Source organism: Rana temporaria, chromosome 2, assembly GCF_905171775.1.
Source record: "Rana temporaria chromosome 2, aRanTem1.1, whole genome shotgun sequence".
NCBI classification, from domain to species: Eukaryota; Metazoa; Chordata; class Amphibia; order Anura; family Ranidae; genus Rana; species Rana temporaria.
In genome coordinates, this window is record NC_053490.1 from 102892651 (window position 1) to 102916066 (window position 23416).

The window sequence follows — 23416 nt, forward strand, 5'->3', positions numbered from 1 at the left end:
CAGTACATCTGCATATATATGTTTGGTATACATTATGCTGTTTTTGTACAGATGAAAGTACTGCTCCTTGGAGCTTGAAGCATAATGCTTAAAGTGGAAGTAAACCACACTTTATAAAAAAAAAACTGCAAGACAATAACATAATGTGCTACTATGCACCGCATACTAGTACATTATGAAATACTTACCTTAGAACGAAGCCCTCCAGTGGCGTGCTGTCACCGCTGACTGGCTTCCATCTTTACTCGATTGTCTCTCTTAGTTTGAATGTTCAGGCAGTCGGATTGGCTGAGCCGCCATTTAAAAAAATGTAAAATAATGTATTTGGGTGGCAAAAATATGAATGCAATCTATACACTGGGGGGAAAATCTCTGGGGGAATCTAGGATGAAAAAGAACCTGGGGGTCATAGTAGATGATAGGCTCTGCAATGGCATGCAATGCCAAGCTGCTGCTAACAAAGAAAACAGAATATTGTCATGCATTAAAAACGGGAATAACTCCAGAGATAAAATGATCATTCTCCCACGCTACAAGACTATGGTCCGGCCGCACCAGGAGTATGCTGTCCAGTTCTGGGCACCAGTCCTCAGGAAGGATGTACTGGAAATGGAGTACAAAGAAGAGCAACAAAGCTAATAAAGGGTCTACAGGATATTAGTTATGAAGAAAGGTTGAGAGCACTGAACTTATTCTGTCTGCAGAAGAGACGCTTGAGAGAGGATATGATTTCAATTTACAAATACCATACTGGTGACCCCACAATCGGGATACAACTTTTTTGTGGACGGGAGTTTAACAAGACACGCGACCACTCATTAAAATTAGAAGAAAAGAGGTTGTAAAGTAATTTTTTTTCCCCCTAAATAGCTTCCTTTACCTTAGTGCAGTCCTCCTTCACTTACCTCATCCTTCAATTTTGCTTTTAAATGTCCTTATTTCTTCTGAGAAATCCTCACTTCCTGTTCTTCTGTCTGTAACTCACCACAGTAATGCAAGGCTTACTCCCTGGTGTGGAGAAAGCCTATTGAGGTAGGAGGGAGCGAGCAGGCAAACAGGACACTCTCTACTTTGCAGATAGAGAAAGGAGCTGTGTGTTAGTGGGCGTCCTGACACTCCTGCTCGCCCCCTCCCCCCTTAAGAGACTTTCTCCACACCAGGAAGAAAGCCTTGCATTGCTGTGGTGAGATACAGACAGAAGAACAGGAAGTGAGCATTTCTCAGAAGAAATAATACATTTAAAAGCAAAATTGAAGGATGATGTAAGTGAAGGACTGCACTAAGGTAAAGGAAGCTATTTAGGGAAAACACTGTTTTCTTTACAACCCCTTTAACATTAATTTACGTAGAGGGTTCTTTACTGTAAGAGCGGCAAGGATGTGGAATTCCCTTCCACAGGAGGTGGTCTCAGCGGAGAGCATCGATAGTTTCAGAAAACTATTAAATAAGCACCGGAACGTCCACAACATACAGCGATATACAATGTAATACTGACATATAATCACACATATAGGTTGGACTTTATGGACTTGTGTCTTTTTTCAACCTCACCCACTATGAAACTATGATGTCACTCCCGCAGCACAGCTCTGAAGGTACAGCATGGGCAGAGCTCATGTGCTGGTGAAGTTTCTGGCTGCATGCAGTGTGAATATCTCCTAAACAGTGCAAGTTTAGGAGATATTCAGGTTATCAATTTTTCCGATGGAAAAAATTCCTATTGGAAAATCCGTTCATCTGTATGCAATTCCGACAGGAAAAAAAAACATGCATGCTCAGAAACAATTCGACTCATGCTCGAAAGCATTGAACTTATTTTTCTCGCCTCGTCGTAGTGTTGTACGTCACCGCGTTCTTAACGCTTGAAAGTTCCGAGAACTTTTGTGTGACCGTGTGTATGCAAGTCAAGCTTGAACGGAATTCCGTCGGAAAAAACATCCAACTTTTTTCCATTAGCATTAGCCTTATTATAGGCATACCTGTAGGTACAAGTAAAAAATACTTTATTACCACTTTAACTATAGGACATTCTATATGTAATATTTTACCCCCACACTGCTGCTGTCAGCTATGTGCACAGCTGTAGATATTTTTTTCCCTAATGAGGGGTGTCAACCTTGGGCATGCAGAGAATAAGCAGGCAATGCGCTCAGCGATATGGAGAATCAGGGCCCTTGATAAGGCGGTACAGCCAGCCTTCCTGTACGTGGTCTGGGCCCCATCAGTTCAAAAGGGGGGCCCAGGCACTTGCTGAGCAGGTGGTTTGGCTGCACTGTCTTATTGCAGGCACAGATTCTCTCAGAGTGTTGTCTATTCATTCATCTGTGCTGCTGAGGCTGCTGAAAAAGGGACTGATAAATCTAGGCCCTCAGTCACTTTCGGCTAGGGGGCCCTGTCATGTAGGCTTATGGGGCCCCGTGATTTCAAACAGCAGCCCTGTGGCGAATTGTGGCTGCGGTAAAATTTGAGCCAACAGTGGGAGGGGCTTAAGAATTCAAGAATCGGGTTGGGTGAGGACACCACAGGCTCCCTGAACAGGTAACAGTGAACGTTGGCAGCTACAGTGGGTGTTTTTGTTTTAGGACTATAGTTGTCAGAGCTCCATAAAAATATTGTTTCTACTACATAGCCCTCTTGGTACCCAGTGATATAATATGAGTGCTGCAATGTTTTGGCTAAAGTTTAGTAGAAATGTGTGAACTTCACTGTTATTAATTTCTCTGTGTAGAAACCCATACATCAGGTGGAAATACCTAATCAAGTGTTTTGCAGAGGTAGGACATGCAAATTATAGATTTTTTATGTATTTATTTGTATAATGTATAATATTATTTTTCAATGTTCTGTAACAGACCAAGCTGTCCAGCAAAAGTGGCAGTTAGAGGGTTGAGACAAACCATTTAAAACTGACAGGAGTGCTTACAATGTCATCTTTTATTTATTCATGTAAAATCTTTATCCCAAAAAGGAATACAAAATGTTTCTGTAACTGCTTAACCAGGTCCTGACCAGCTTGCATCTTTTTACGGGGGCAGAATGGCAGCTCTGCGCAAAACCCAGTACAGGTTTCCCTTTAAGAGCCGCCAGCAAACGCGCAATTGTTTGCACGAGAGCCAGGAACGAAGATTTGTGTTTAAACACAGAAATCCCTGTGCTGTCAGGGGAGAGGAGACATGTCGTTTGTTCCTACAAAGTAGGAACAACGATATGTCTCCTCTCCTAGTCAGTCACACCCCCATACAGATAGAACACACTGAGGGAACACACATTTAACCCCTTGATCTCCCCCTAGTGTTAACCCCTTCTCTGCCAGTAACATTTATACAGTAATCAGTGCACATTTATAGCATTAATCGCTCTATAAATGTGAATGGTCCCAAAAATGTGTCAAAAGTGTCCGATCTGTATGACACAGTACCACTAAAAATCGCAGATCACTGCCATTACTAGTAAAAAACTAATAATAATAATAAAAATGCCATAAATCTTTCCCATAGGTTGTAGATGCTATAACATTTGCGCAAACCAATCAATATACGCTTATTGCGGTTTTTTTTTACCAAAAATATGTAGAAGAATACATATCGGCCTAAACTGATGAAGAATTAAAAAAGGAGATATTTATTATAACAAAACGTAAAAATATTGTTTTTTTTCCTAAATTTTCACTCTTTTTTTTGTTTATAGCGCAACAAATTTAATCTGCAGAGGTGATCAAATACCACCAAAATAAATCTCTATTTGTGGGAAATAAAGGATGCAAATTTTGTTTGGGTAAAGCATCACACGACCACGCAGTTGTCAGTTGAATCTACGCAGTGCAAATTGTAAAAAGTGCTCTGGTTAGGAAAGGGGTCAAATCTTCCGGGGCTGAAGTGATTAAAAAGTGTTAGCAAGAGTTTGGCTTTCATTTGTCAAGTCAATCTAGATGTGCTAGTGCATCTAACACTACTCTCTTCCCAGATATGTGTACAGGCATACCCCGCTTTAAGTACACTCACTTTACATACACTCGCGAGTAAGGACATACCTGCGAGTGTATGTAAAGTGCCTTACAAGCACTGTACAGACATTTTGCAGCCGCTGTAGAAGGAGCTGAAGCTTCGAGAGCATACCCCACCCTGTTCCAGTGTGCTCCTGACACCCCCACTACAGCCCCTGAGACCTCAACTACAGCTCTTGACACCCCCACTACAGTCCCTGACCCCCCACTACACTCTAGAAGTGAAAAAGGGTATTGTTTCACTTTAAGTACATTTTCGTTTTACATACATGCTCTGGTCCCGTTGTGTACTTAAAAGTGGGGTATGCCTGTATATTGCTAATATATATTTCTTTCACTTTGTATATATCTTAGTTTTTTACAGGTACTTAATGTGATCTGTCCCCAAACTATACACAATAACGTATTTACATATTCCGAACAAGCAGTGAAAGCATTTTAAAGCATTCCCTCATTTGTCTCTGTAGTTATAGGCATTGTGGAGAAGTTAATCTTCTAATTTCAAAACAGAGGCACTAAAATCCCAGCTATTTTCTATAGAAAGCAGAATCTGGGCAGTCTGTTGTAGCGAAGTAATATATGGTGCATAGATAATTGATGTTCAGTTATTATAATGATGATATAAGTTATGTTCCAGCAGCAACCCAATATATATTAATATTACAACATCTGTAAGCCCTCTAATGTAAATGTACAACAGGTGTTTTTAAGCTTATTGAAACCGACTTATGATTCAGCCACGCTGAATGCACAGCTGCTGGTGTGCTCTGTGAGACACAGTGCCGATGCACCCATCTCAGCACATCGCACAATTAGCTTTTTTTTTCACAAAACACAATTGAAATAAATCATGTGTGACATTTCAACAGTGTTCTATTCATTGTGCTGGCATTGCAATGCTGTAGTTCACATTGCAACCCACTGTGTTGACAAAAAGTGCTGCATGCGATAAGATTTTTTCAGCACACACCATAGCAATGTTGTGTTGTGAATTGACACCATAGAAAGCAAGGCATTTGTCTATGCATTGGGGTTGCACTGGAAATAGCTGCCAGACCAGCATCTGCTGTGAACAGGCTGTTATGCCGTGTACACATGACCGGTTTTCCCGTCGGAATAAACTCAGACGGTTTTTCCGACGGAGTTCCGACGGAATTCTGCTCAAGCTGTCTTGCATACACACGGTCACACTAAAATTTGACCGTCAAGAACGCTAGGACGAGCCGAGAAAATGAAGTTCTGGATGAAAATCATTAAGAAAAATGGCATGTCTGTCCCCCCCCCCCCCCAGCACATTACCAGCCCCTTTGGGTCTTGTATGGATATTAAGGGGAACCCCGCACCCAACTCAGAAAAAGGAAAGGTGTCTGGCCCCCAGGCCCTATATACTCTGAACAGCAGTATACAGGCGGTTCAAATAAGACAGGGACTGTAGGTTTGTTGTTAAGTAGAATCAGTTTGTAATTTTGAACTGGTACATTTTTAAAGTGTAGCTCCAGCCAAAAAATACATTTTTAAGCTTTTTGAAAAACATAGAGAAAGGTTATCACCCCTGAAACATTTGTTTTGCTGTCTGTGCACCTCTTCAGAAGATTTCACCTCACTTTCTGTCCCAATGGCAAATGTTTTTTTGAAAATGTTTTTTTTTTTTGTGAAACAAGGATTGGTGATAAAGCATCAGTGGAGAGGAGACACCTCTTACAGGAGAGAATTTCCCTTCCTAGGGGTAGATTTCCTCTTACTTCCTGTTGTCTCCTTCCGTTTGCAAGTAGGAGTCGTTTGTAAGTTGGATGTTTGAAAGTAGGGGCCTGCCATATATACTCTGCAAAAATGTGTGCCTTAGGTGTTGGTGTTGCCACAACACTGTAAGCCCTCGCAGTTAGTCTTGGTGAGTGCTGGAACGCCCTGCTGTGAACTATTATAATAAAGCGGAGGTCAACCTGATTTTTTTTTTTTTAAAAGCCAGCATCTACAAATACAGCAGCTGCTGAGTTTTAAAAAATGGACACTTACCTGTCCAGCGCACCTGCGAGGTCAGCAGACGAGGCTGAGAAATCGCTCAGTCCTCGGCTGCTTCCGCCGCTATCCTCGGTGAGGGAATCAGGAAGTGAAGCCTTGCGGCTTCACTGCCCGATTCCCTATTGCGCATGTGCGAGTATCGCGGCGCGCCGTTACTGGTCCCCGCTCTCTCCTGGGTACAGTGTTTACCAGAAGACAGCGGGGGAGTGACGTGAAGGGGCTGGACTCCCGTGGGAGTCAGAACCCGGAAGTGGTGCAACTTCCTGTTTTAGACAGGTATCTGCACCCCCTCCCCCCTGAAAGGTGCCAAATGTGACACCGGAGGGGGGGGAGGGATGCAAAAAGCAGAAGTTCACTTTTTGTGTGAACCTCCACTTTAAGAATTGTAATTGCATGCCATTGTTGAACAGTGGTAGAAAAATTGGGCCTTTGGTGGTGGTGCTGGTGCCACAACACTGTAAGTCCTCACAGTTACTCTTGGTGGGCGCTGGAACGGGCCCTGCTGTAAAATATTAGATCAAGAATTGTAATTACATGCACCTGTTGAACAGGGGCAGAAAAATTGGGCCTTTGGTGGTGGTGGTGGTGCTGGTGCCACAACACTGTAAGTCCTCACAGTTACACTTGGTGGGCGCTGGAACGGGGCCTGCTGTGAAATATTAGATCAAGAATTGTAATTACTTGCCCCTGTTCAACAGGGGCAGAAAAATTGGGCCTTACGCACTGGTTTCACAGCACAGCAACCCCTCACAGATACTCTAGTTGGAGTGCAGGAATGAGCCCTGCTGCAAAGTAATGCATCAAAAATTGTAATTACACGCCCCAGTTAAACAGGGGCAGACCAAATTGGGCCTTAGGCACTGGTGGCGGTGCCCAGAACCAAAAATGTTCTTACAAGCTATTAGCATGATCATTGAGGAGGAAGAGGATAGTCACTTAGCATAACAGGATAGTCACTTAGCATAACAGGATAGTCACTCAGCATCAGCATAGGCAGTCTTGAAGGGATCTGACATTTCAAAAAGAAATATTCGGTTACATCAGCATCAGGTGCTTGGTAGCTGGCAGTGATCCAAGACTGATTCATTTTTATGAAGGTCAGTTGATCGACCAAGTCGGTGGACAGGCGCACACTGTGATTGGTTACAAAGCCTCTAGCAGCACTTAATGTGCGTTCCGAAAAAACGCTGGATGCAGGACAGGCCAGTAGCTTAATTGCATACTGTGCAAGCTCTGGCCAGTGATCCATCCTCAAGACCCAGTAGGCCAGAGGATTTTCGGTGGGAAAGGTGTCCAAGTCTGTTCTTGCCCCTAGGTATTCCCGCACCATGTAAAACAGACGCTGGCGATGGTTGCTGGAACCGGTCATACCTTGGGGCTGCGGACTAAAAAATTATCTGAACGCATCGGTCAGACGGCCACCTTCTCCACCGCTCCATCATTGACTGACCGAAGCCTTAGCAACACGTTGTCCAGGACCAGGATTTTGTAACATCCCAGTCTCTGGAAACGCATTGCACAGACCTTTCTGCAAGGCCTCCTGAAGATGTTTCATTCTCTGCTCCCTCTGCGATGGCAAGATAAGGTCCGCAACCTTACCCTTGTAACGTGGATCAAGGAGGGTTGCCAGCCAGAAATGATCCCTCTCCTTGATACCACGAATACAAGGATCTTTGCGCAGGCTTTGCAGGATCAGGGAGGCCATGCAGCGTAGGTTTGCTAAGGCATTCTGTCCGGAGTCCTCTTTGTCACTCAGGACGACATGATCCGCAGCCACCTCCTCCCAGCCATGTACAATTCCATGGGTTTCTTGGGACTGTAATTGATCCCTTAAAGACTGCTGCTGATGCTGAGTGCTAGGCTCCACCTCCATGCTGACACAATCCTCCTCCTCCTTCTCATCCTCTTCCTGTGTGATAGGCGGGCAAGCAGGAACACTGTCTGGATAAAGGGGGCCTTGAGAGGTAAGGGAGTCCTCCTCTTCCTCCCTCTGTTCTGCCTCAAGGGCCCTGTCCATTATTCCACACAGTGTGTGCTCCAACAGGTGGATAAGCGGGACAGTGTCACTGATGCATGCGCTGTCACTGCTACCAATCCTCGTGGCCTCCTCAAATGGTGACAGGACAGTGAATGCATCCCTGATCATGGCCCACTGGCATGGGGAAAAAAAAACAAGCTCCCTTGACCCTGTCCTGGTGCCATATTGACACAGATACTCATTGATGGCCCTCTGCTGCATGTGCAGCCGCTGCAGCATGGCCAACGTAGAGTTCCACCTGGTGGGCATGTCACAGATTAGGCGGTTCTTGGGCAGGTTGCATTCCGTTTGGAGGTCTGCCAGCCGACCACTGGCATTATATGACCGTCGGAAATGCACACAGAGTTTCCTGGCCTGCTTCAGGACATCCTGTAAGCCCGGGTACCTGCCCAAGAACCTCTGCACCACCAAGTTAAGGACATGAGCAAAACAGGGCACATGGGTCAGTTGTCCCTGTCGCAGGGAGGAGAGGAGGTTGGTGCCATTGTCGGAAACCACCATTGCTGGCTGAAGCTGGCGTGGCGTCAACCACCTCTGAGCCTGCCCCTGCAGAGCTGACAGAACCTCTGCCCCAGTGTGGCTCCTGTCCCCCAAGCACACCAGCTCAAGGACCGCATGGCATCTCTTTGCCTGCATACCTGCATAGCCCCTTGAACGCCTACAGAGCACCGCTGGTTTCGAGGACACAGCACAGGAAGAGGCCACAGAGGAAGAAGAAGAGGAGGGGGTGGAGGAGAGTGGTGTGTCACAATGACCAGTAGTAGCATTTTGGAGGCGTGGTGGTGGAACAACCTCCAACACTACTGTACCTTGTCCTGCATCCTTCCCAGCTGCCAGCAGAGTCACCCAATGCGCCGTGAAAGATAGGCAACGTCCCTGTCCATGCCTGCTGGACCATGAGTCAGCAGTAATATGCACCTTACCACTGACCGCCTTGTCCAGCGAGGCATGGACATTGCCTTCCACATGCCGGTAGAGAGCCGGAATCGCCTTCCGTGAGAAAAAGTGGCATTTGGGATCCTGCCACTGAGGTACCGCACATTGCACAAACTCATGGCGCTGCAGCTTGGTGTACCGATAGTAGATTGCCCGCAAGTACTTGGCTGTGACACACCTAATTCTACACCTTCAGTCCTATCAGTGCAGGCTTCAGAGAGGACTGAAGGTATAGTTGGGTTGGAGATCCCAGCAGATGAGGAGCAAGGAGAGGTCCACTTTGTTCTTTGGTGTGGGTCTTTGAGGTACGCTTGCCAACGAACTGCATGGCAGGTCGACATATGTCTGGTCAAGCATGTGGTGCCCAAGTGAGTGATGTTTTGGCCACATGAGATACGCTTGCGACATATGTTGCAAATAGCAGCAGTGCGATCTGATGCACTCCTCTCAAAAAAAGCCCACAAAGAACTTTTGGAATAACGCTGAGAGACAGCAGCGCCCTGCACATGCGGAGCTCTGCGTTGTGATGCAGTCGGTGTGCTGCCCTTAAGCTGGCCCCTGGAGGGCATCCTGCCTCATTGGAGATGTGCCTCCTCCTCTCTCCTATCAGGCACCCACGTAGAGTCAATGACCTCATCATCCCCTCCCTCCTCATCACTGTAGAAAACCTGGCAGTATGCTGCAGCTGGGGAAACATGACTGCCAGATTGCTGTCCTTTTTGGGCACCCCCTCTCTCTGGGCTTACGTTACTGCCTTCCTCTAGCTGTGTACCATCATTGGAGCCTTCAAAATGCTGCGCATCCTCCTGCAGCATGTACCCAACACTGTGGTCAAACAGTTCTGGGGACTCCTCAGGAGGACATGGTTGGGCTAGGGAAGGAGTGACTGATGCCATTGAGCAGAGAGAATAGGCCGCGTGGGCAGCTGCTTTGCCAGACAAAGTACCCTGAGCCTGGGTGAGAGAGCATGAGGAGGATGAGGACGGCTTGGTCATCCACTCTACCGAGTGTTCGGCATGTTGCAGCTCAATGTGGCCAGCTGCCGAAAAAAAGGACAAGCGTGTCCCACGGCCACGTGCTGATGAGGATGCACCGTGTCCACGACCAGCAGCACTGTTGCCTCTAGGCGCAGAGCCTGCTTGCCCTCTTTTATCGGCTCGTGACTTTCTGCCTCTCCTTGTTGTCCTTCCAGACATACTAATGGCCTGCAGGGAGATGTAGCTGCACAAATATTGACAATACTTGCTGATCAGTCACTGTCTGTGGTATTAATATGAGAACAACAGCAATTGTATTCACGTAGCTTTAGGTGCACACTGTTCAGAGGACACAGTACACCAAGTGAAAATACTTGCTGATCAGTCACTGCCTGTGGTATTAATAAGAGAACAACAGCAATTGTATTCACGTGGCTTTAGGTGCACACTGTGCAGAGGACACAGTACCACCAAGTGAAAATACTTGCAGATCCCTGCCTGTGGTATTAATATGAGAACACCAGCAAATGTATTGAGGTAGCTTTAGGTGCACACTCTGCAGAGGACACAGTACAACAAGTGAAAATACTTGCAGATCCCTGCCTGTGGTATTAATATGAGAACACCAGCAAATGTATTGACATAACTTTAGGTGCACACTGTGCAGAGGACACAGTACACCAAGTCAAAATACCTGCAGATCCCTGCCTGTGGTATTAATATGAGAACACCAGCAAATGTATTGACGTAGCTTTAGGTGCACACTGTGCAGAGGACACAGTACACCAAGTGAAAATACTTGCAGATCCCTGCCTGTGGTATTAATATGAGAACACCAGCAAATGTATTGACGTAGCTTTAGGTGCACACTGTGCAGAGGACACAGTACAACAAGTGAAAATACTTGCTGATCAGTCACTGCCTGTGGTATTAATATGACAACAGCAATTGAATTCACGTGGCTTTAGGTGCACACTTTGCAGAGGACACAGCACACCAAGTGAAAATACTTGCTGATCAGTCACTGCCTGTGGTATTAATATGAGAACTACAGCAATTGTATTCACATGGCTTTAGGTGCACACTGTGCAGAGGACACAGTACACCAAGTGAGAATACTTGCTGATCAGTCACTGCCTGTGGTATGAATATGAGAACAACAGCAATTGTATTCACGTGGCTTTAGGTGCACACTGTGCAGAGGACACAGTACACCAAGTAAGAATACTTGCTGATCAGCCACTGCCTGTGGTATTAATATGAGAACAACAGCAATTGTATTAACGTAGCTTTAGGTGCACACTGTGCAGAGGACACAGTACAGCAAGTGAAAATACTGCAGTTAGCACAATCACCTGCCTGCCTGTCAGTATATTAGGAAGAGCAGATCTAGCTAAACTCAATACAGTGTATATATATATATATATATATATACAACACCCGGGATGCATATACACTAACTGACTTGCCTGCCTGCCTGCCTGCACACTCTCTCTCTCTCTCTCTCTCTCTCTCTCTCTCTCTCTCTCTCTCTCTCTGTCTTAAAGGGTCACTAAAGGAAACATTTTTTTTAGCTAAATAGCTTCCTTTACTGTACTGCAGCCCTTGTTTTATGTCCTCATTGTTCATTTTAGCTCTGATGTTGCTGTAATTGTTCTCTGTTCTGGACACTTGCTGGTTGTCTGTTTCCTGAGGACCACAGTACTGGGAGATTCTAGTTTCATTTTCCAAACCATCACTGCTCTATGGCTCTGTACATGCACACAGGCAGGATAACATGCAAAAGCGAAAGTAGATGCAAAAACGAAACTACAGGTACATTATATGATTGATTGTTATCTATTTTTAATCAATTTTAAAAGGAATCAGTTAACTATTATGTCTCTATACCCTGTAAACAGTCATTTCAGCAAAAAAATATTTCCCTTTACAACTCCTTTAACCACCGCAACACACTGCACAAGGCTGCCACGGAGGTGGCCTTATATAGTGTGGGGAGTGTACTAAAGCCCCTGAGCCATAATTGGCCTAAGCCACCCTGGCTTTGGCCAATTATGGATCTCCGTTTTTTGCATGCTGTAATTGGCCAAAGCATGCGGGTTATAGTGCATGCTTGGCCAATCATCACCCAGCAATGCACTGCAATGCAGCAGTGAATTATGGGCTGTGACACGCCACTCGAATTTGTCGCAAACGGCCCAAAACATTCATAATTCGACGAACGGTCAAACATACGATGTTCGAGTCGAACATGAGTTCGACTCTAACACGAAGCTCATCCCTACTAGAGAGGTTAGAGATTGATTGTTTTTTTTTTTTTTTTTTATGTTTGGTAAGAATATGTAAATGCTTTACTGCCCATAGTGTGGACACAGGTGCACTTTAATAGCCAGCATTGATGGACTTTGGGTTACAAATGCAATTTGCGTTCAACATCAGTTGATTCTGAGATAATGCAGAATTCATTGCAGTGTGCATTTGACCTAATTTTACATTTGCATTGACTTGTATGGTAAGAGAAACAGTTCTGGTGCAAACAAAAATAGCCCCCTAAAGCACTGGTTAACTCTCAATATTAACTTGGAGCTGTAAATATCACCTAAACTTGCGTCGTTTAGAAGATCATAAGTTGCAGCCGATGACATCACCAGTGTATGCACAGTACCTCTGCATTCAGGGCACGCTCGCTGAGTGTTCTGTGCATGCGCGGAGTGTGCCGTGAAGGTGCATACTAGCCCATCATGGCATAAAATTGCAGGGGCTCATTTAAAAAAAAAATAGGTAAAGTTTAACATCTTGGGAATGTCAAAGAAAGTATTACCCCCCCCCCCCCCCCCCCAATATCTGGCGATGCATCCACCCGTGCTATAAAAGATTTAGCTAGTATTCAAGTTAAAAACTGCCATCTACCACCCCTGCTGGATGTTCTATGTGATTATGTACAAAATATGGCTGGCCTGGGTAAAGCCAAAAACCTGATAGGCCATACCTCAAATGTTTGCAAAGCCAGCAGGCTACTGGAACACCATCTACCCCAAAACTGAAATCAAATTTTTTATTGAAACTGACAAATAACCCTATCAAAGAAATGCTTACTACCAAGCTTCTAGTAACAGAACAGTTTCAGGAAATCCAAAACTGTTACAATTGTGTGTTATCCACTTGACCACCGCCCCATGTCAAAAAGACGTCCTGTTTTTAAAGTTGAATATCTCGGTAACGGCAGCAGCTGCTGCCACAACCGAGATATTCATCTTTTCAGGGGGCGGTGGTGTACACGATAACGGCGGTCTCTGTGGCGGATTCGCCGCGAGATCGCCGTTATCGGTGGCGGGAGAGGGCCCCCCCCCTCCCGCCGCTCTCCCGCGCCCTCCGCCACTTACCGGAGCCGTCGGTAGCGGCGGAGGGGATCGGATGTGTCCGGCAGCTGAGCGGGGACGGGACTGAAGGAGAAATCTCCTTCACCCGTCCTCATAGCTCTGCTGGGCGGAAGTGACGTCAAAACCTCTTAAAGAAACATTTTTTTTTTTTGTCATTTGAAAAAATTACATTTTTATTTTATTTTTTATTTTTTTTGCATTTAAGTCTAAATATGAGATCTGAGGTCTTTTTGACCCCAGATCTCATATTTAAGAGGACCTGTCATGCTTTTTTCTATTACAAGGGATGTTTACATTCCTTGTAATAGGAATAAAAGTGATTAATTTTTTTTTTTTTATTTCAGTGTAAAAAATTATAAAACTAAATAAAAATAAATAAGAATACAAAAATTTTTTTTTTTAAAGCGCACCGTCCCGACGAGCTCGCGCACAGAAGCGAACGCATACGCGAGTAGCGCCCGCATATGAAAACGGTGTTCAAACAACACAAGTGAGGTATCGCCGCGATCGTTAGAGCGAGAGCAATAATTCTAGCCCTAGAGCTACTCTGTAGCTCAAAAAATGCAACCTGTAGAATTTTTTAAACGTCGCCTATCGAGATTTTTAAGGGTAAAAGTTTGACGCCATGCCACGAGCGGGCGCAATTTTTAAGCGTGACATGTTGGGTATCATTTTACTCGGCGTAACATTATCTTTCACATTATATAAAAAAATTGGGCAAAATGTATTGTTGTCTTATTTTCTAATTAAAAAAAGTGATTTTTTTCCAAAAAAAGTGCGCTTGTAAGACCGCTGCGCAAATACGGTGTGACAAAAAGTATTGCAATGACTACCATTTTATTCTCTATGGTGTTAGAAAAAAATATATATAATGTTTGGGGGTTTTAAGTAATTTTCTAGCAAAAAAAACTGTTTTAGTCTTGTAAACACCGAATCTGAAAAATTAGCCCGGTGGTAAAGAGGTTAAATTGTTGTTGTTATTTACTTACAATTATAATATGTAGGTTTATTTTTATCTAATAATTTTTTTATAATGTTGATAGATCCTAGGCTGCCTGCTTTTCCTCTACTATATCGTGGACAACCTGTGTATTCCAGTGTTCACCAACATGAGCAAACAGCCATTCAGTGTAAAGACTTTGGTTTTATCCATCTTTCATGCTACACTACCAGGTGAGAAGGATTTCTGCCCCATCCAAATGTTTAGTGCCTTGAATCAGTTGAATATTAGTGGGCGTGGAAACCCTTATGACAGTCCATATGGCCATGATGGGGCCTACTGACAAGGAATGAGGATGCTTGTTTTTCTTCTATACTGTACATGTGTCTTCTTTGTGCACTGATTTGGTAATGTCTGACTAGAAAGTGAAGGTTGCCAGAATGTTAACTACCTAATTTCCTTCTGTTCAGGTTTTTTCTTTTTTTCTTCAAAGATCTAAATTCAGATTTTAGATTACTTTCCTATGATTAATTGTTGTGTTTTTACAGGTACCCTTGTGCTGCTGATAGCATTCTTCGGCTTCTTGCACTGCTGGCACAATGCTTTCGCAGAGATGCTCTGCTTTGCAGATCGAATGTTTTACAAGGTGACATCTCTTCATCATTTATTCTGTAATCAAGTCTAATATGTATTTTTTGCCTAATTAAAGTGGAAGTAAACCCTCCTATCGTTTTCAGCCAAGGAAGCTGCCATCTTTGCCTCTGTTTAATCTTCAACTGCCATAGTGCTGCACATGTGATCAGTTATGACACCAGCCATTGGATGGTTTGACAATTTGGTTGAGAGCACAGCCAATGTGCAGTTAGCATTCCCGGCATGCCGGGAATGTAAATGTTTTTTAAAACTGTTGAATCGATGGGTTTACTTAAGCTTTAAATTATGTAGTCTAAGTGTAAAAGTGTGGGAAAAAAACTTCAAAAGCAGTTTCATCATTCTGCAACAAAATAAGAGCAATAAGAAGAAAAATGTTACTGCGCTGATCTAATTATCCAGAGGTATTTAATCTCTGGGAATATGGACATAAGTGAAATATCAGGGCCACAATGTACCCAATCTTAAGTGTGAATAACCTGAATACAAACAATAAAAAATATAAGAAATATATGAGACATACAAATGTGACACAGTGATTCCAAACTTAAATCATATATCTAGATCAGTGTGTCAGCATACAATCCATATGCCACAGTGCTTCTATGAGAAAAATGGCTGTTGCTGCTACTGACCAACCAAATAGTGAAAACAATACGAAAGATATTACAAAAAAATATATTATATATATATATATATATATATGTGTGTGTGTGTAAAAACCCAATATGCGGTACGCCAACTGCACCGTGAGTTGTCCAATAACCAATATTGGAACAAAATAAAATAAATATCAATAAAAGTGAAATAATTATCAAACAACCATACAAATGTGCAATGTGCTGGCTGCACTTAAAAATAGTCCAAATGACAGGCAATCTTGCTCTTATACAATAGGTTCCAGCAAACACAAGGTTCAATGTTGGTAATGCTGTATACAGGAAAGTGCCGCTATCTCTTCCACCCGACAAAGATGTGCCACCATCACCAATGGTTAAAATCAACACTCACCAGACCCCAGATATTATTAGGCTCCAAAGTGGTGTCTTTTCTTTGTCGGTCAGTGGGTGTTGCCTCCTTTTCCCTTTTACAAGGTGTCATCAATTCCTCAAAAACAAGGGGCTCATCATGGTGTAGTATATTAAAATATGTATTTATTTAAAAAAGGTAAAAAAATATATAACACTTACAATATAAAGTGCCTCTGACCGGCACTGAGTGTCTTTGGCAGTGTCAACCGTTAAAAGCCGCTGACCAGCATTTAAGTGGCGTCCTAAGAGGTGTGCTTGCCCCGCTGTGCTCCGCATGTATTGCTACAAGGGGTCCGTGCGCGCTGGTGTGCTGCACCCTCAATGTGTGTGTCCAAACAGCCTCTACGCGTTTCGCTAGTTGCGTCGTCAGGAGAGCTGTGGACACTACTGTTTAGGCTGTATTTATACCCCTGTGGATTCCCTGAAATGCTGCAAGGTAGTCACAGGAAACAGGAAGTCTTCCGGCCACCATCTTAGCTGGTGGTGCAGGAAGTTCCTGTTCCACCATTTTGGTTCCTGGATACCTGGCTTTTTGCCAGTCCTGGCCATTCACAGGAAACAGGAAGTCTTCCGGCCGCCATCTTAGCTGATGGTGCCGGAAGTTCCTGTTCCACCATTTTGGTTACTGGATACCTGGCTATTTGCCAGTCCTGGCTGTTGTTACTGGGTGTCAGCAATAAAAATATAAATATAAATATGCCCAGCAGCCAGGAAGGCTGTATGTGTGGGGCGCTATGTGCGCTGCTACCTCCGTTCGTTTGTGCACCTCCCCCCACCCCCGTGTGCGGGCGCTTGTCGCCCTGTGTGTTATTCCCTGTATTATCGCCGCAACCGGAAGTGCTTGTGCGGCCACCTTGCCTCCGTTACCGGAAGTGTCCGTTCCGCCATTTTGGTTACTGGCATCCTGTGTTAGTCTATGCCTATTTTAGGTAATGGCTAATTCCCCACACAGGATGTAATATTGGTTATTTTAGCTACTGGCAATAGTCCCTGTGTAGCAGTCACCGTCTCTGGTTGACGCTGCCAGGGACACTTTACAAAAAACAACATTTTATCACCTATATTACTGTAAGTGGTCAAAAACTATGTTTACTAAAAGTTTTATTTACTAAAAATTAATCAAACACCATGAGGCCATAAAAAGCAGGAAACAAATACAGTTTTCATTTTTCTGCTGCTATATTTTAACTTTTCTATATAAACCCTTCTCAGTGTATATCATTACTGATATTTTAACCCTATATAATTAATACGCATACTCGTTGGTTTCTGATACTTGATGGTAGGTGATCCATCATCAAGTGATCTAGTGCTGTTTCTTAGATGCTGTTTCTTAAAGGGGAACTGCTCTAATTGCATACATACTAGAAATATTGATGTTATCAACTTATTAATGGAATGCTTAGGGGGAATGAAATGCGGAATACTTAAAACATCAAAAATCTTCCAAAAAACAATTTATATCTAATTCCACATTCATTCCCTTAGGCTTTAATGTGTCCAATCTAAAAATCCACTCAGTTTCGTTCCTCGATACTTCCCTTCTTAAATTTATGTTCCTCCAATTCTGTTCAATTTTATCTATGGCATAAAACTTCATTTTACTGGGGTCTCTGTTATGTTTATTTCTGAAGTGTAATGACACACTATGATGTATATACCCTTTTTTGATATTTCTAATGTGTTCTCCCATTCGCACCGAGAGTTTCCTTGTGGTTCTGCCCACGTATTGCAGCCCACACTCGCACTCTATTACGTACGTTACGTGTGTGCTGCTGCACGTGATCAGTTTACCCACTTTAAATTGTTCATTATTGGCGTGAGATTGAAACTGGTCAACCTTTCTTGATCCTTTTGTGGTGCGACAAGGTTTGCATCTTCCGCACCTATAAAAACCCTTCTGGTCAAGGAAGGATATCATCTTTTTGGGTGGGTCCGGTACATTTTTAACCAAGGAATCTCGTATTCTCTTTGCTCTTCTGTACACAAATGTTGGTCTAGCTGGTAAAATTGTACTGAGTTGTGGGTCTCCCAAAATAATGGGCCAGTGTTTTCTAATGATGTCTTCAAACACTCTGTAGTCTGCATTGAAACCCGTTATGAAGGTGACATCATTCTCTTTAGGGGGTGCAATTACTCTCTTTTTTAGCATATCATCCCGGTTCAGAGATCCAACCTCCAATCTAGTTTGCTCCAACCTTCCTCTATCATAACCTTTATTAGCAAACCTATCAATTAAGATGTTTGTCTGTGTCTGATAGTCGGCCATAGAGTTACAATTTCGTTTTATTCTGATGAACTGGCCTTTGGGTATAGCCCGCTTCCACTGCATCGAGGAACGAAACTGAGTGGATTTTTAGATTGGACACATTAAAGCCTAAGGGAATGAATGTGGAATTAGATATAAATTGTTTTTTGGAAGATTTTTGATGTTTTAAGTATTCCGCATTTCATTCCCCCTAAGCATTCCATTAATAAGTTGATAACATCAATATTTCTAGTATGTATGCAATTAGAGCAGTTCCCCTTTAAGAAACAGCATCTAAGAAACAGCACTAGATCACTTGATGATGGATCACCTACCATCAAGTATCAGAAACCAACGAGTATGCGTATTAATTATATAGGGTTAAAATATCAGTAATGATATACACTGAGAAGGGTTTATATAGAAAAGTTAAAATATAGCAGCAGAAAAATGAAAACTGTATTTGTTTCCTGCTTTTTATGGCCTCATGGTGTTTGATTAATTTTTAGTAAATAAAACTTTTAGTAAACATAGTTTTTGACCACTTACAGTAATATAGGTGATAAAATGTTGTTTTTTGTAAAGTGTCCCTGGCAGCGTCAACCAGAGACGGTGACTGCTACACAGGGACTATTGCCAGTAGCTAAAATAACCAATATTACATCCTGTGTGGGGAATTAGCCATTACCTAAAATAGGCATAGACTAACACAGGATGCCAGTAACCAAAATGGCGGAACGGACACTTCCGGTAACGGAGGCAAGGTGGCCGCACAAGCACTTCCGGTTGCGGCGATAATACAGGGAATAACACACAGGGCGACAAGCGCCCGCACACGGGGGTGGGGGGAGGTGCACAAACGAACGGAGGTAGCAGCGCACATAGCGCCCCACACATACAGCCTTCCTGGCTGCTGGGCATATTTATATTTATATTTTTATTGCTGACACCCAGTAACAACAGCCAGGACTGGCAAATAGCCAGGTATCCAGTAACCAAAATGGTGGAACAGGAACTTCCGGCACCATCAGCTAAGATGGCGGCCGGAAGACTTCCTGTTTCCTGTGAATGGCCAGGACTGGCAAAAAGCCAGGTATCCAGGAACCAAAATGGTGGAACAGGAACTTCCTGCACCACCAGCTAAGATGGTGGCCGGAAGACTTCCTGTTTCCTGTGACTACCTTGCAGCATTTCAGGGAATCCACAGGGGTATAAATACAGCCTAAACAGTAGTGTCCACAGCTCTCCTGACGACGCAACTAGCGAAACGCGTAGAGGCTGTTTGGACACACACATTGAGGGTGCAGCACACCAGCGCGCACGGACCCCTTGTAGCAATACATGCGGAGCACAGCGGGGCAAGCACACCTCTTAGGACGCCACTTAAATGCTGGTCAGCGGCTTTTAACGGTTGACACTGCCAAAGACACTCAGTGCCGGTCAGAGGCACTTTATATTGTAAGTGTTATATTTTTTTACCTTTTTTAAATAAATACATATTTTAATATACTACACCATGATGAGCCCCTTGTTTTTGAGGAATTGATGACACCTTGTAAAAGGGAAAAGGAGGCAACACCCACTGACCGACAAAGAAAAGACACCACTTTGGAGCCTAATAATATCTGGGGTCTGGTGAGTGTTGATTTTAACCATTGGTGATGGTGGCACATCTTTGTCGGGTGGAAGAGATAGCGGCACTTTCCTGTATACAGCATTACCAACATTGAACCTTGTGTTTGCTGGAACCTATTGTATAAGAGCAAGATTGCCTGTCATTTGGACTATTTTTAAGTGCAGCCAGCACATTGCACATTTGTATGGTTGTTTGATAATTATTTCACTTTTATTGATATTTATTTTATTTTGTTCCAATATTGGTTATTGGACAACTCACGGTGCAGTTGGCATACCGCATATTGGGTTTTTACACACACATATATATATATATATATATATATATAATATATTTTTTTGTAATATCTTTCGTATTGTTTTCACTATTTGGTTGGTCAGTAGCAGCAACAGCCATTTTTCTCATAGAAGCACTGTGGCATATGGATTGTATGCTGACACACTGATCTAGATATATGATTTAAGTTTGGAATCACTGTGTCACATTTGTATGTCTCATATATTTCTTATATTTTTTATTGTTTGTATTCAGGTTATTCACACTTAAGATTGGGTACATTGTGGCCCTGATATTTCACTTATGTCCATATTCCCAGAGATTAAATACCTCTGGATAATTAGATCAGCGCAGTAACATTTTTCTTCTTAGAGCACTATTGACCCCCACTAAGGGCACACAGTACTGCAGCAGATCACAGTTCACATTTATTTATTTATTTATTTTCTTTTGCGCCGGTGACACTCACAACCAGAAATAAGAGCAATATCTGTATAAATATGACTAACGTAAAGTGGAATTCAGTGCAGTTAAATGCACAGCTGAAATCTATGCTGTATATGGTATTGCCTGGCCAAAATAAATAAACATGATTATGGTCACTTTAGTGTTTAAAATGCTTCTGCCACACCACATACCTACTGTAGGTGGTCAACATGACCGCATAAAGTGATTACCATAATTTTTTTTTATTTTACTGGTGTAATGTTCTTAAAAGGGTTGTAAAGGTTCGTCTTTTATTTTCTAAATAGGTTCCTTTAAGCTAGTGCATTGTTGGTTCACTTACCTTTTCCTTCGATTTCCCTTCTAAATGTTTTTTTTTCTTTGTTTGAATTTCTCACTTCCTGTTTCTCCTCAGTAAGCTTTCCACCATCATCCGAGCGGTGGAAAGTCATTTAGAACAGCTTACTGAACACCTTACTGAGGAGGAACAGGAAGTGAGAAATTCAGACAAAGAAAACAAAGAAAAAAAACATTTAGAAGGGAAATTTAAGGAAAACTTAAGTGAACCAACAATGCACTAGCTTAAAGTAACCTATTTCGAAAATAAAAAACAAACCTTTACAACCCCTTTAAAACCAAAATCTCCTAGTATACATTTCTTACAGTTATCATGGTGTCTAGGAGAAATCTAATAGTTCTAATAGAATAATTATTTTTCATATTTCATCCTTTATTTGATTTTCAAACAAACAAGTAACAGCAGAGGGAACAAACATTTCATTACATGAATCTGACAGTGTTCATTCTATACAATTCCTACATCATATAACCTCCTCTGCCTTTATATGTAATATACCTTTTCCTGACAACAAAATCTACCTGTTAATGATCATCATTAGCCCCCACCTTCCCTTACTATTATACTTCATAATCCTTCACATACCCCGTTATACCCGTTGGGGCTTCTAGTCCCCCCGTGAGGGCATCCTCTTGTCCCCTCCACGGCAGGGGGGCTTTCTCTCCATCCCCTCTGCTTATCCTATTCCACCCACACCAAAATAAACAACAAAACCTAGCAAAAAAATAAAAATAAAATAAAAAAATAAAATAAAAGACTGCTTCCACATTACTGGAATACAGGCTCTTGCTGCGTTTAAAAGGTGGCAGATTACCAGCTTCTTATACCGTCTAACCGTAATATCTGATTACAGGAATCAGATATTACGGTTAGACGGTATAAGAAGCTGGTAGAAAGACAGATAGAAAGTCCAATCCCCCGGTAACTTCCTTTCACTAAACCTTTGCGTTATTTCCCTCACCTCCTTCCAGAAATTCTGTATTCTGTGACACTTCCAAAAAATGTGTATTAGCGTCCCTCCTTTTCTCCCACACCGCCAACATTTATCTGGCACCTCTGGGTAACATCTACTTAAAACCACAGGGGTGCGATACCAATGTGATAAGATCTTAAAGTTCATCTCCTTCACCCTTACACTGACTGAGGATTCAAATACATTACGTAATATTTTACTCTTTTGTTCTTCTGTGAAAGATCTACCCAGCTCCACCTCCCATCTGCTAACAAAAAGGTAATCTAAAGTCCTCTGCAGGTGTGTTGAGTAATTCTATAATTCTAGAAAGAGTATATTGGAGCATTCCACTCCCATTACAATATCCCTCAAATTTTGTTAACTTCCACTCATATCTACTTGGTGAATCCAGAGTATCCATAAAATGTTGCACTTGCATTGCCCTCCAAAAATCTAATTGATAGGTCCCCGTCACCATCTCCTGGATCGTAGGCCATACTCCCTCCTTCACGAAATGAGAGGCCTGAAACAGTCCCTGCTCTATCATTTTACCAAAAGGCCCCTTCGTCAAACCAGGTCCAAACTGTGGATTCCCCAGAATGGGAAATAGAGGTGAGTCTATTGTTGAAATTTTTCCCTTCTCAAATAGCCCATATCCTATCCGAAGTGTGGGGCCTATCAAAGGATGTTTCTTCACTTCTTTCGGGAGCGCCCTGTAGCACCATGCCACTCTTTGGAGCAAGCCACTATACTGCGATTGCTCAAACCCCGGCCATATTTTCTGTTCGCCATGTCTACTCCAGTCTATCAGACGACTCAGTAGTGCCGCCTGATAGTATCTGAATATATCTGGGGCCGCCACACTCCCCTCTTGTTTTGATAGTGACAATATAGATCCCTTAATTCTTGGGCGTTTATTTGCCCATATAAATCTACTAAACATGGCTTGTATCTGTTTGAAATACTGCTTGGATATAGCAATAGGGAGTGTCTGAAAAAGGTAGAAGAATTTCGGTAAGATATTTATTTTAATAATGTTACACTTCCCAAACCACAAATAGAGTCCCTTCTGCCATCCATTCAGGAGGCTCTGAACTCTAGCTAACAATGGAACAAAATTGAGCTTGTAAACTTGTTTAAGATCCGCTGGGATGAATGTTCCCAAATACGTCAAGGCTGAACTTGTCCATTTAAATTTATAATTGGATTTCAGAATCTTCAATTCTTCCTCGGCAATCGACACCCCCATAGCCTCAGATTTGGCGTAATTGATCTTAAAATTTGCTAATTTCCCATATAGCTCCAATTCTTGGAGTAAAATAGGGAGCAATATCATCGCATTAGTCAAGCTATACATCATGTCGTCCACGTATGCTTAAATCTTATATTCAACTCCGCCTACACTCACCCCCTTAATATCTGGGTTCAATCGAATCCTATTCAGTAAAGGCTCAACAGTTAGCACAAATAAAAGAGGGGATAACGGACATCCCTGAATTGTCCCGTTTGATAACTTAAAGAGTAGAG

At 42.8% G+C, this 23416-nt stretch overlaps 1 protein-coding gene across 1 annotated transcript in view; it reads left to right on the forward strand.

The window, feature by feature from the left end:
- Window positions 1-23416, forward strand: part of LOC120929305 (sterol O-acyltransferase 2-like) — a 243464-nt gene that overhangs the window by 168497 nt on the left and 51551 nt on the right. The window contains exons 9-11 of the mRNA XM_040340633.1: window positions 2729-2774; window positions 14397-14526; window positions 14842-14939. Coding sequence (XP_040196567.1) covers window positions 2729-2774; window positions 14397-14526; window positions 14842-14939 — 274 coding nt within the window. The remainder of the gene's footprint in view (window positions 1-2728; window positions 2775-14396; window positions 14527-14841; window positions 14940-23416) is intronic.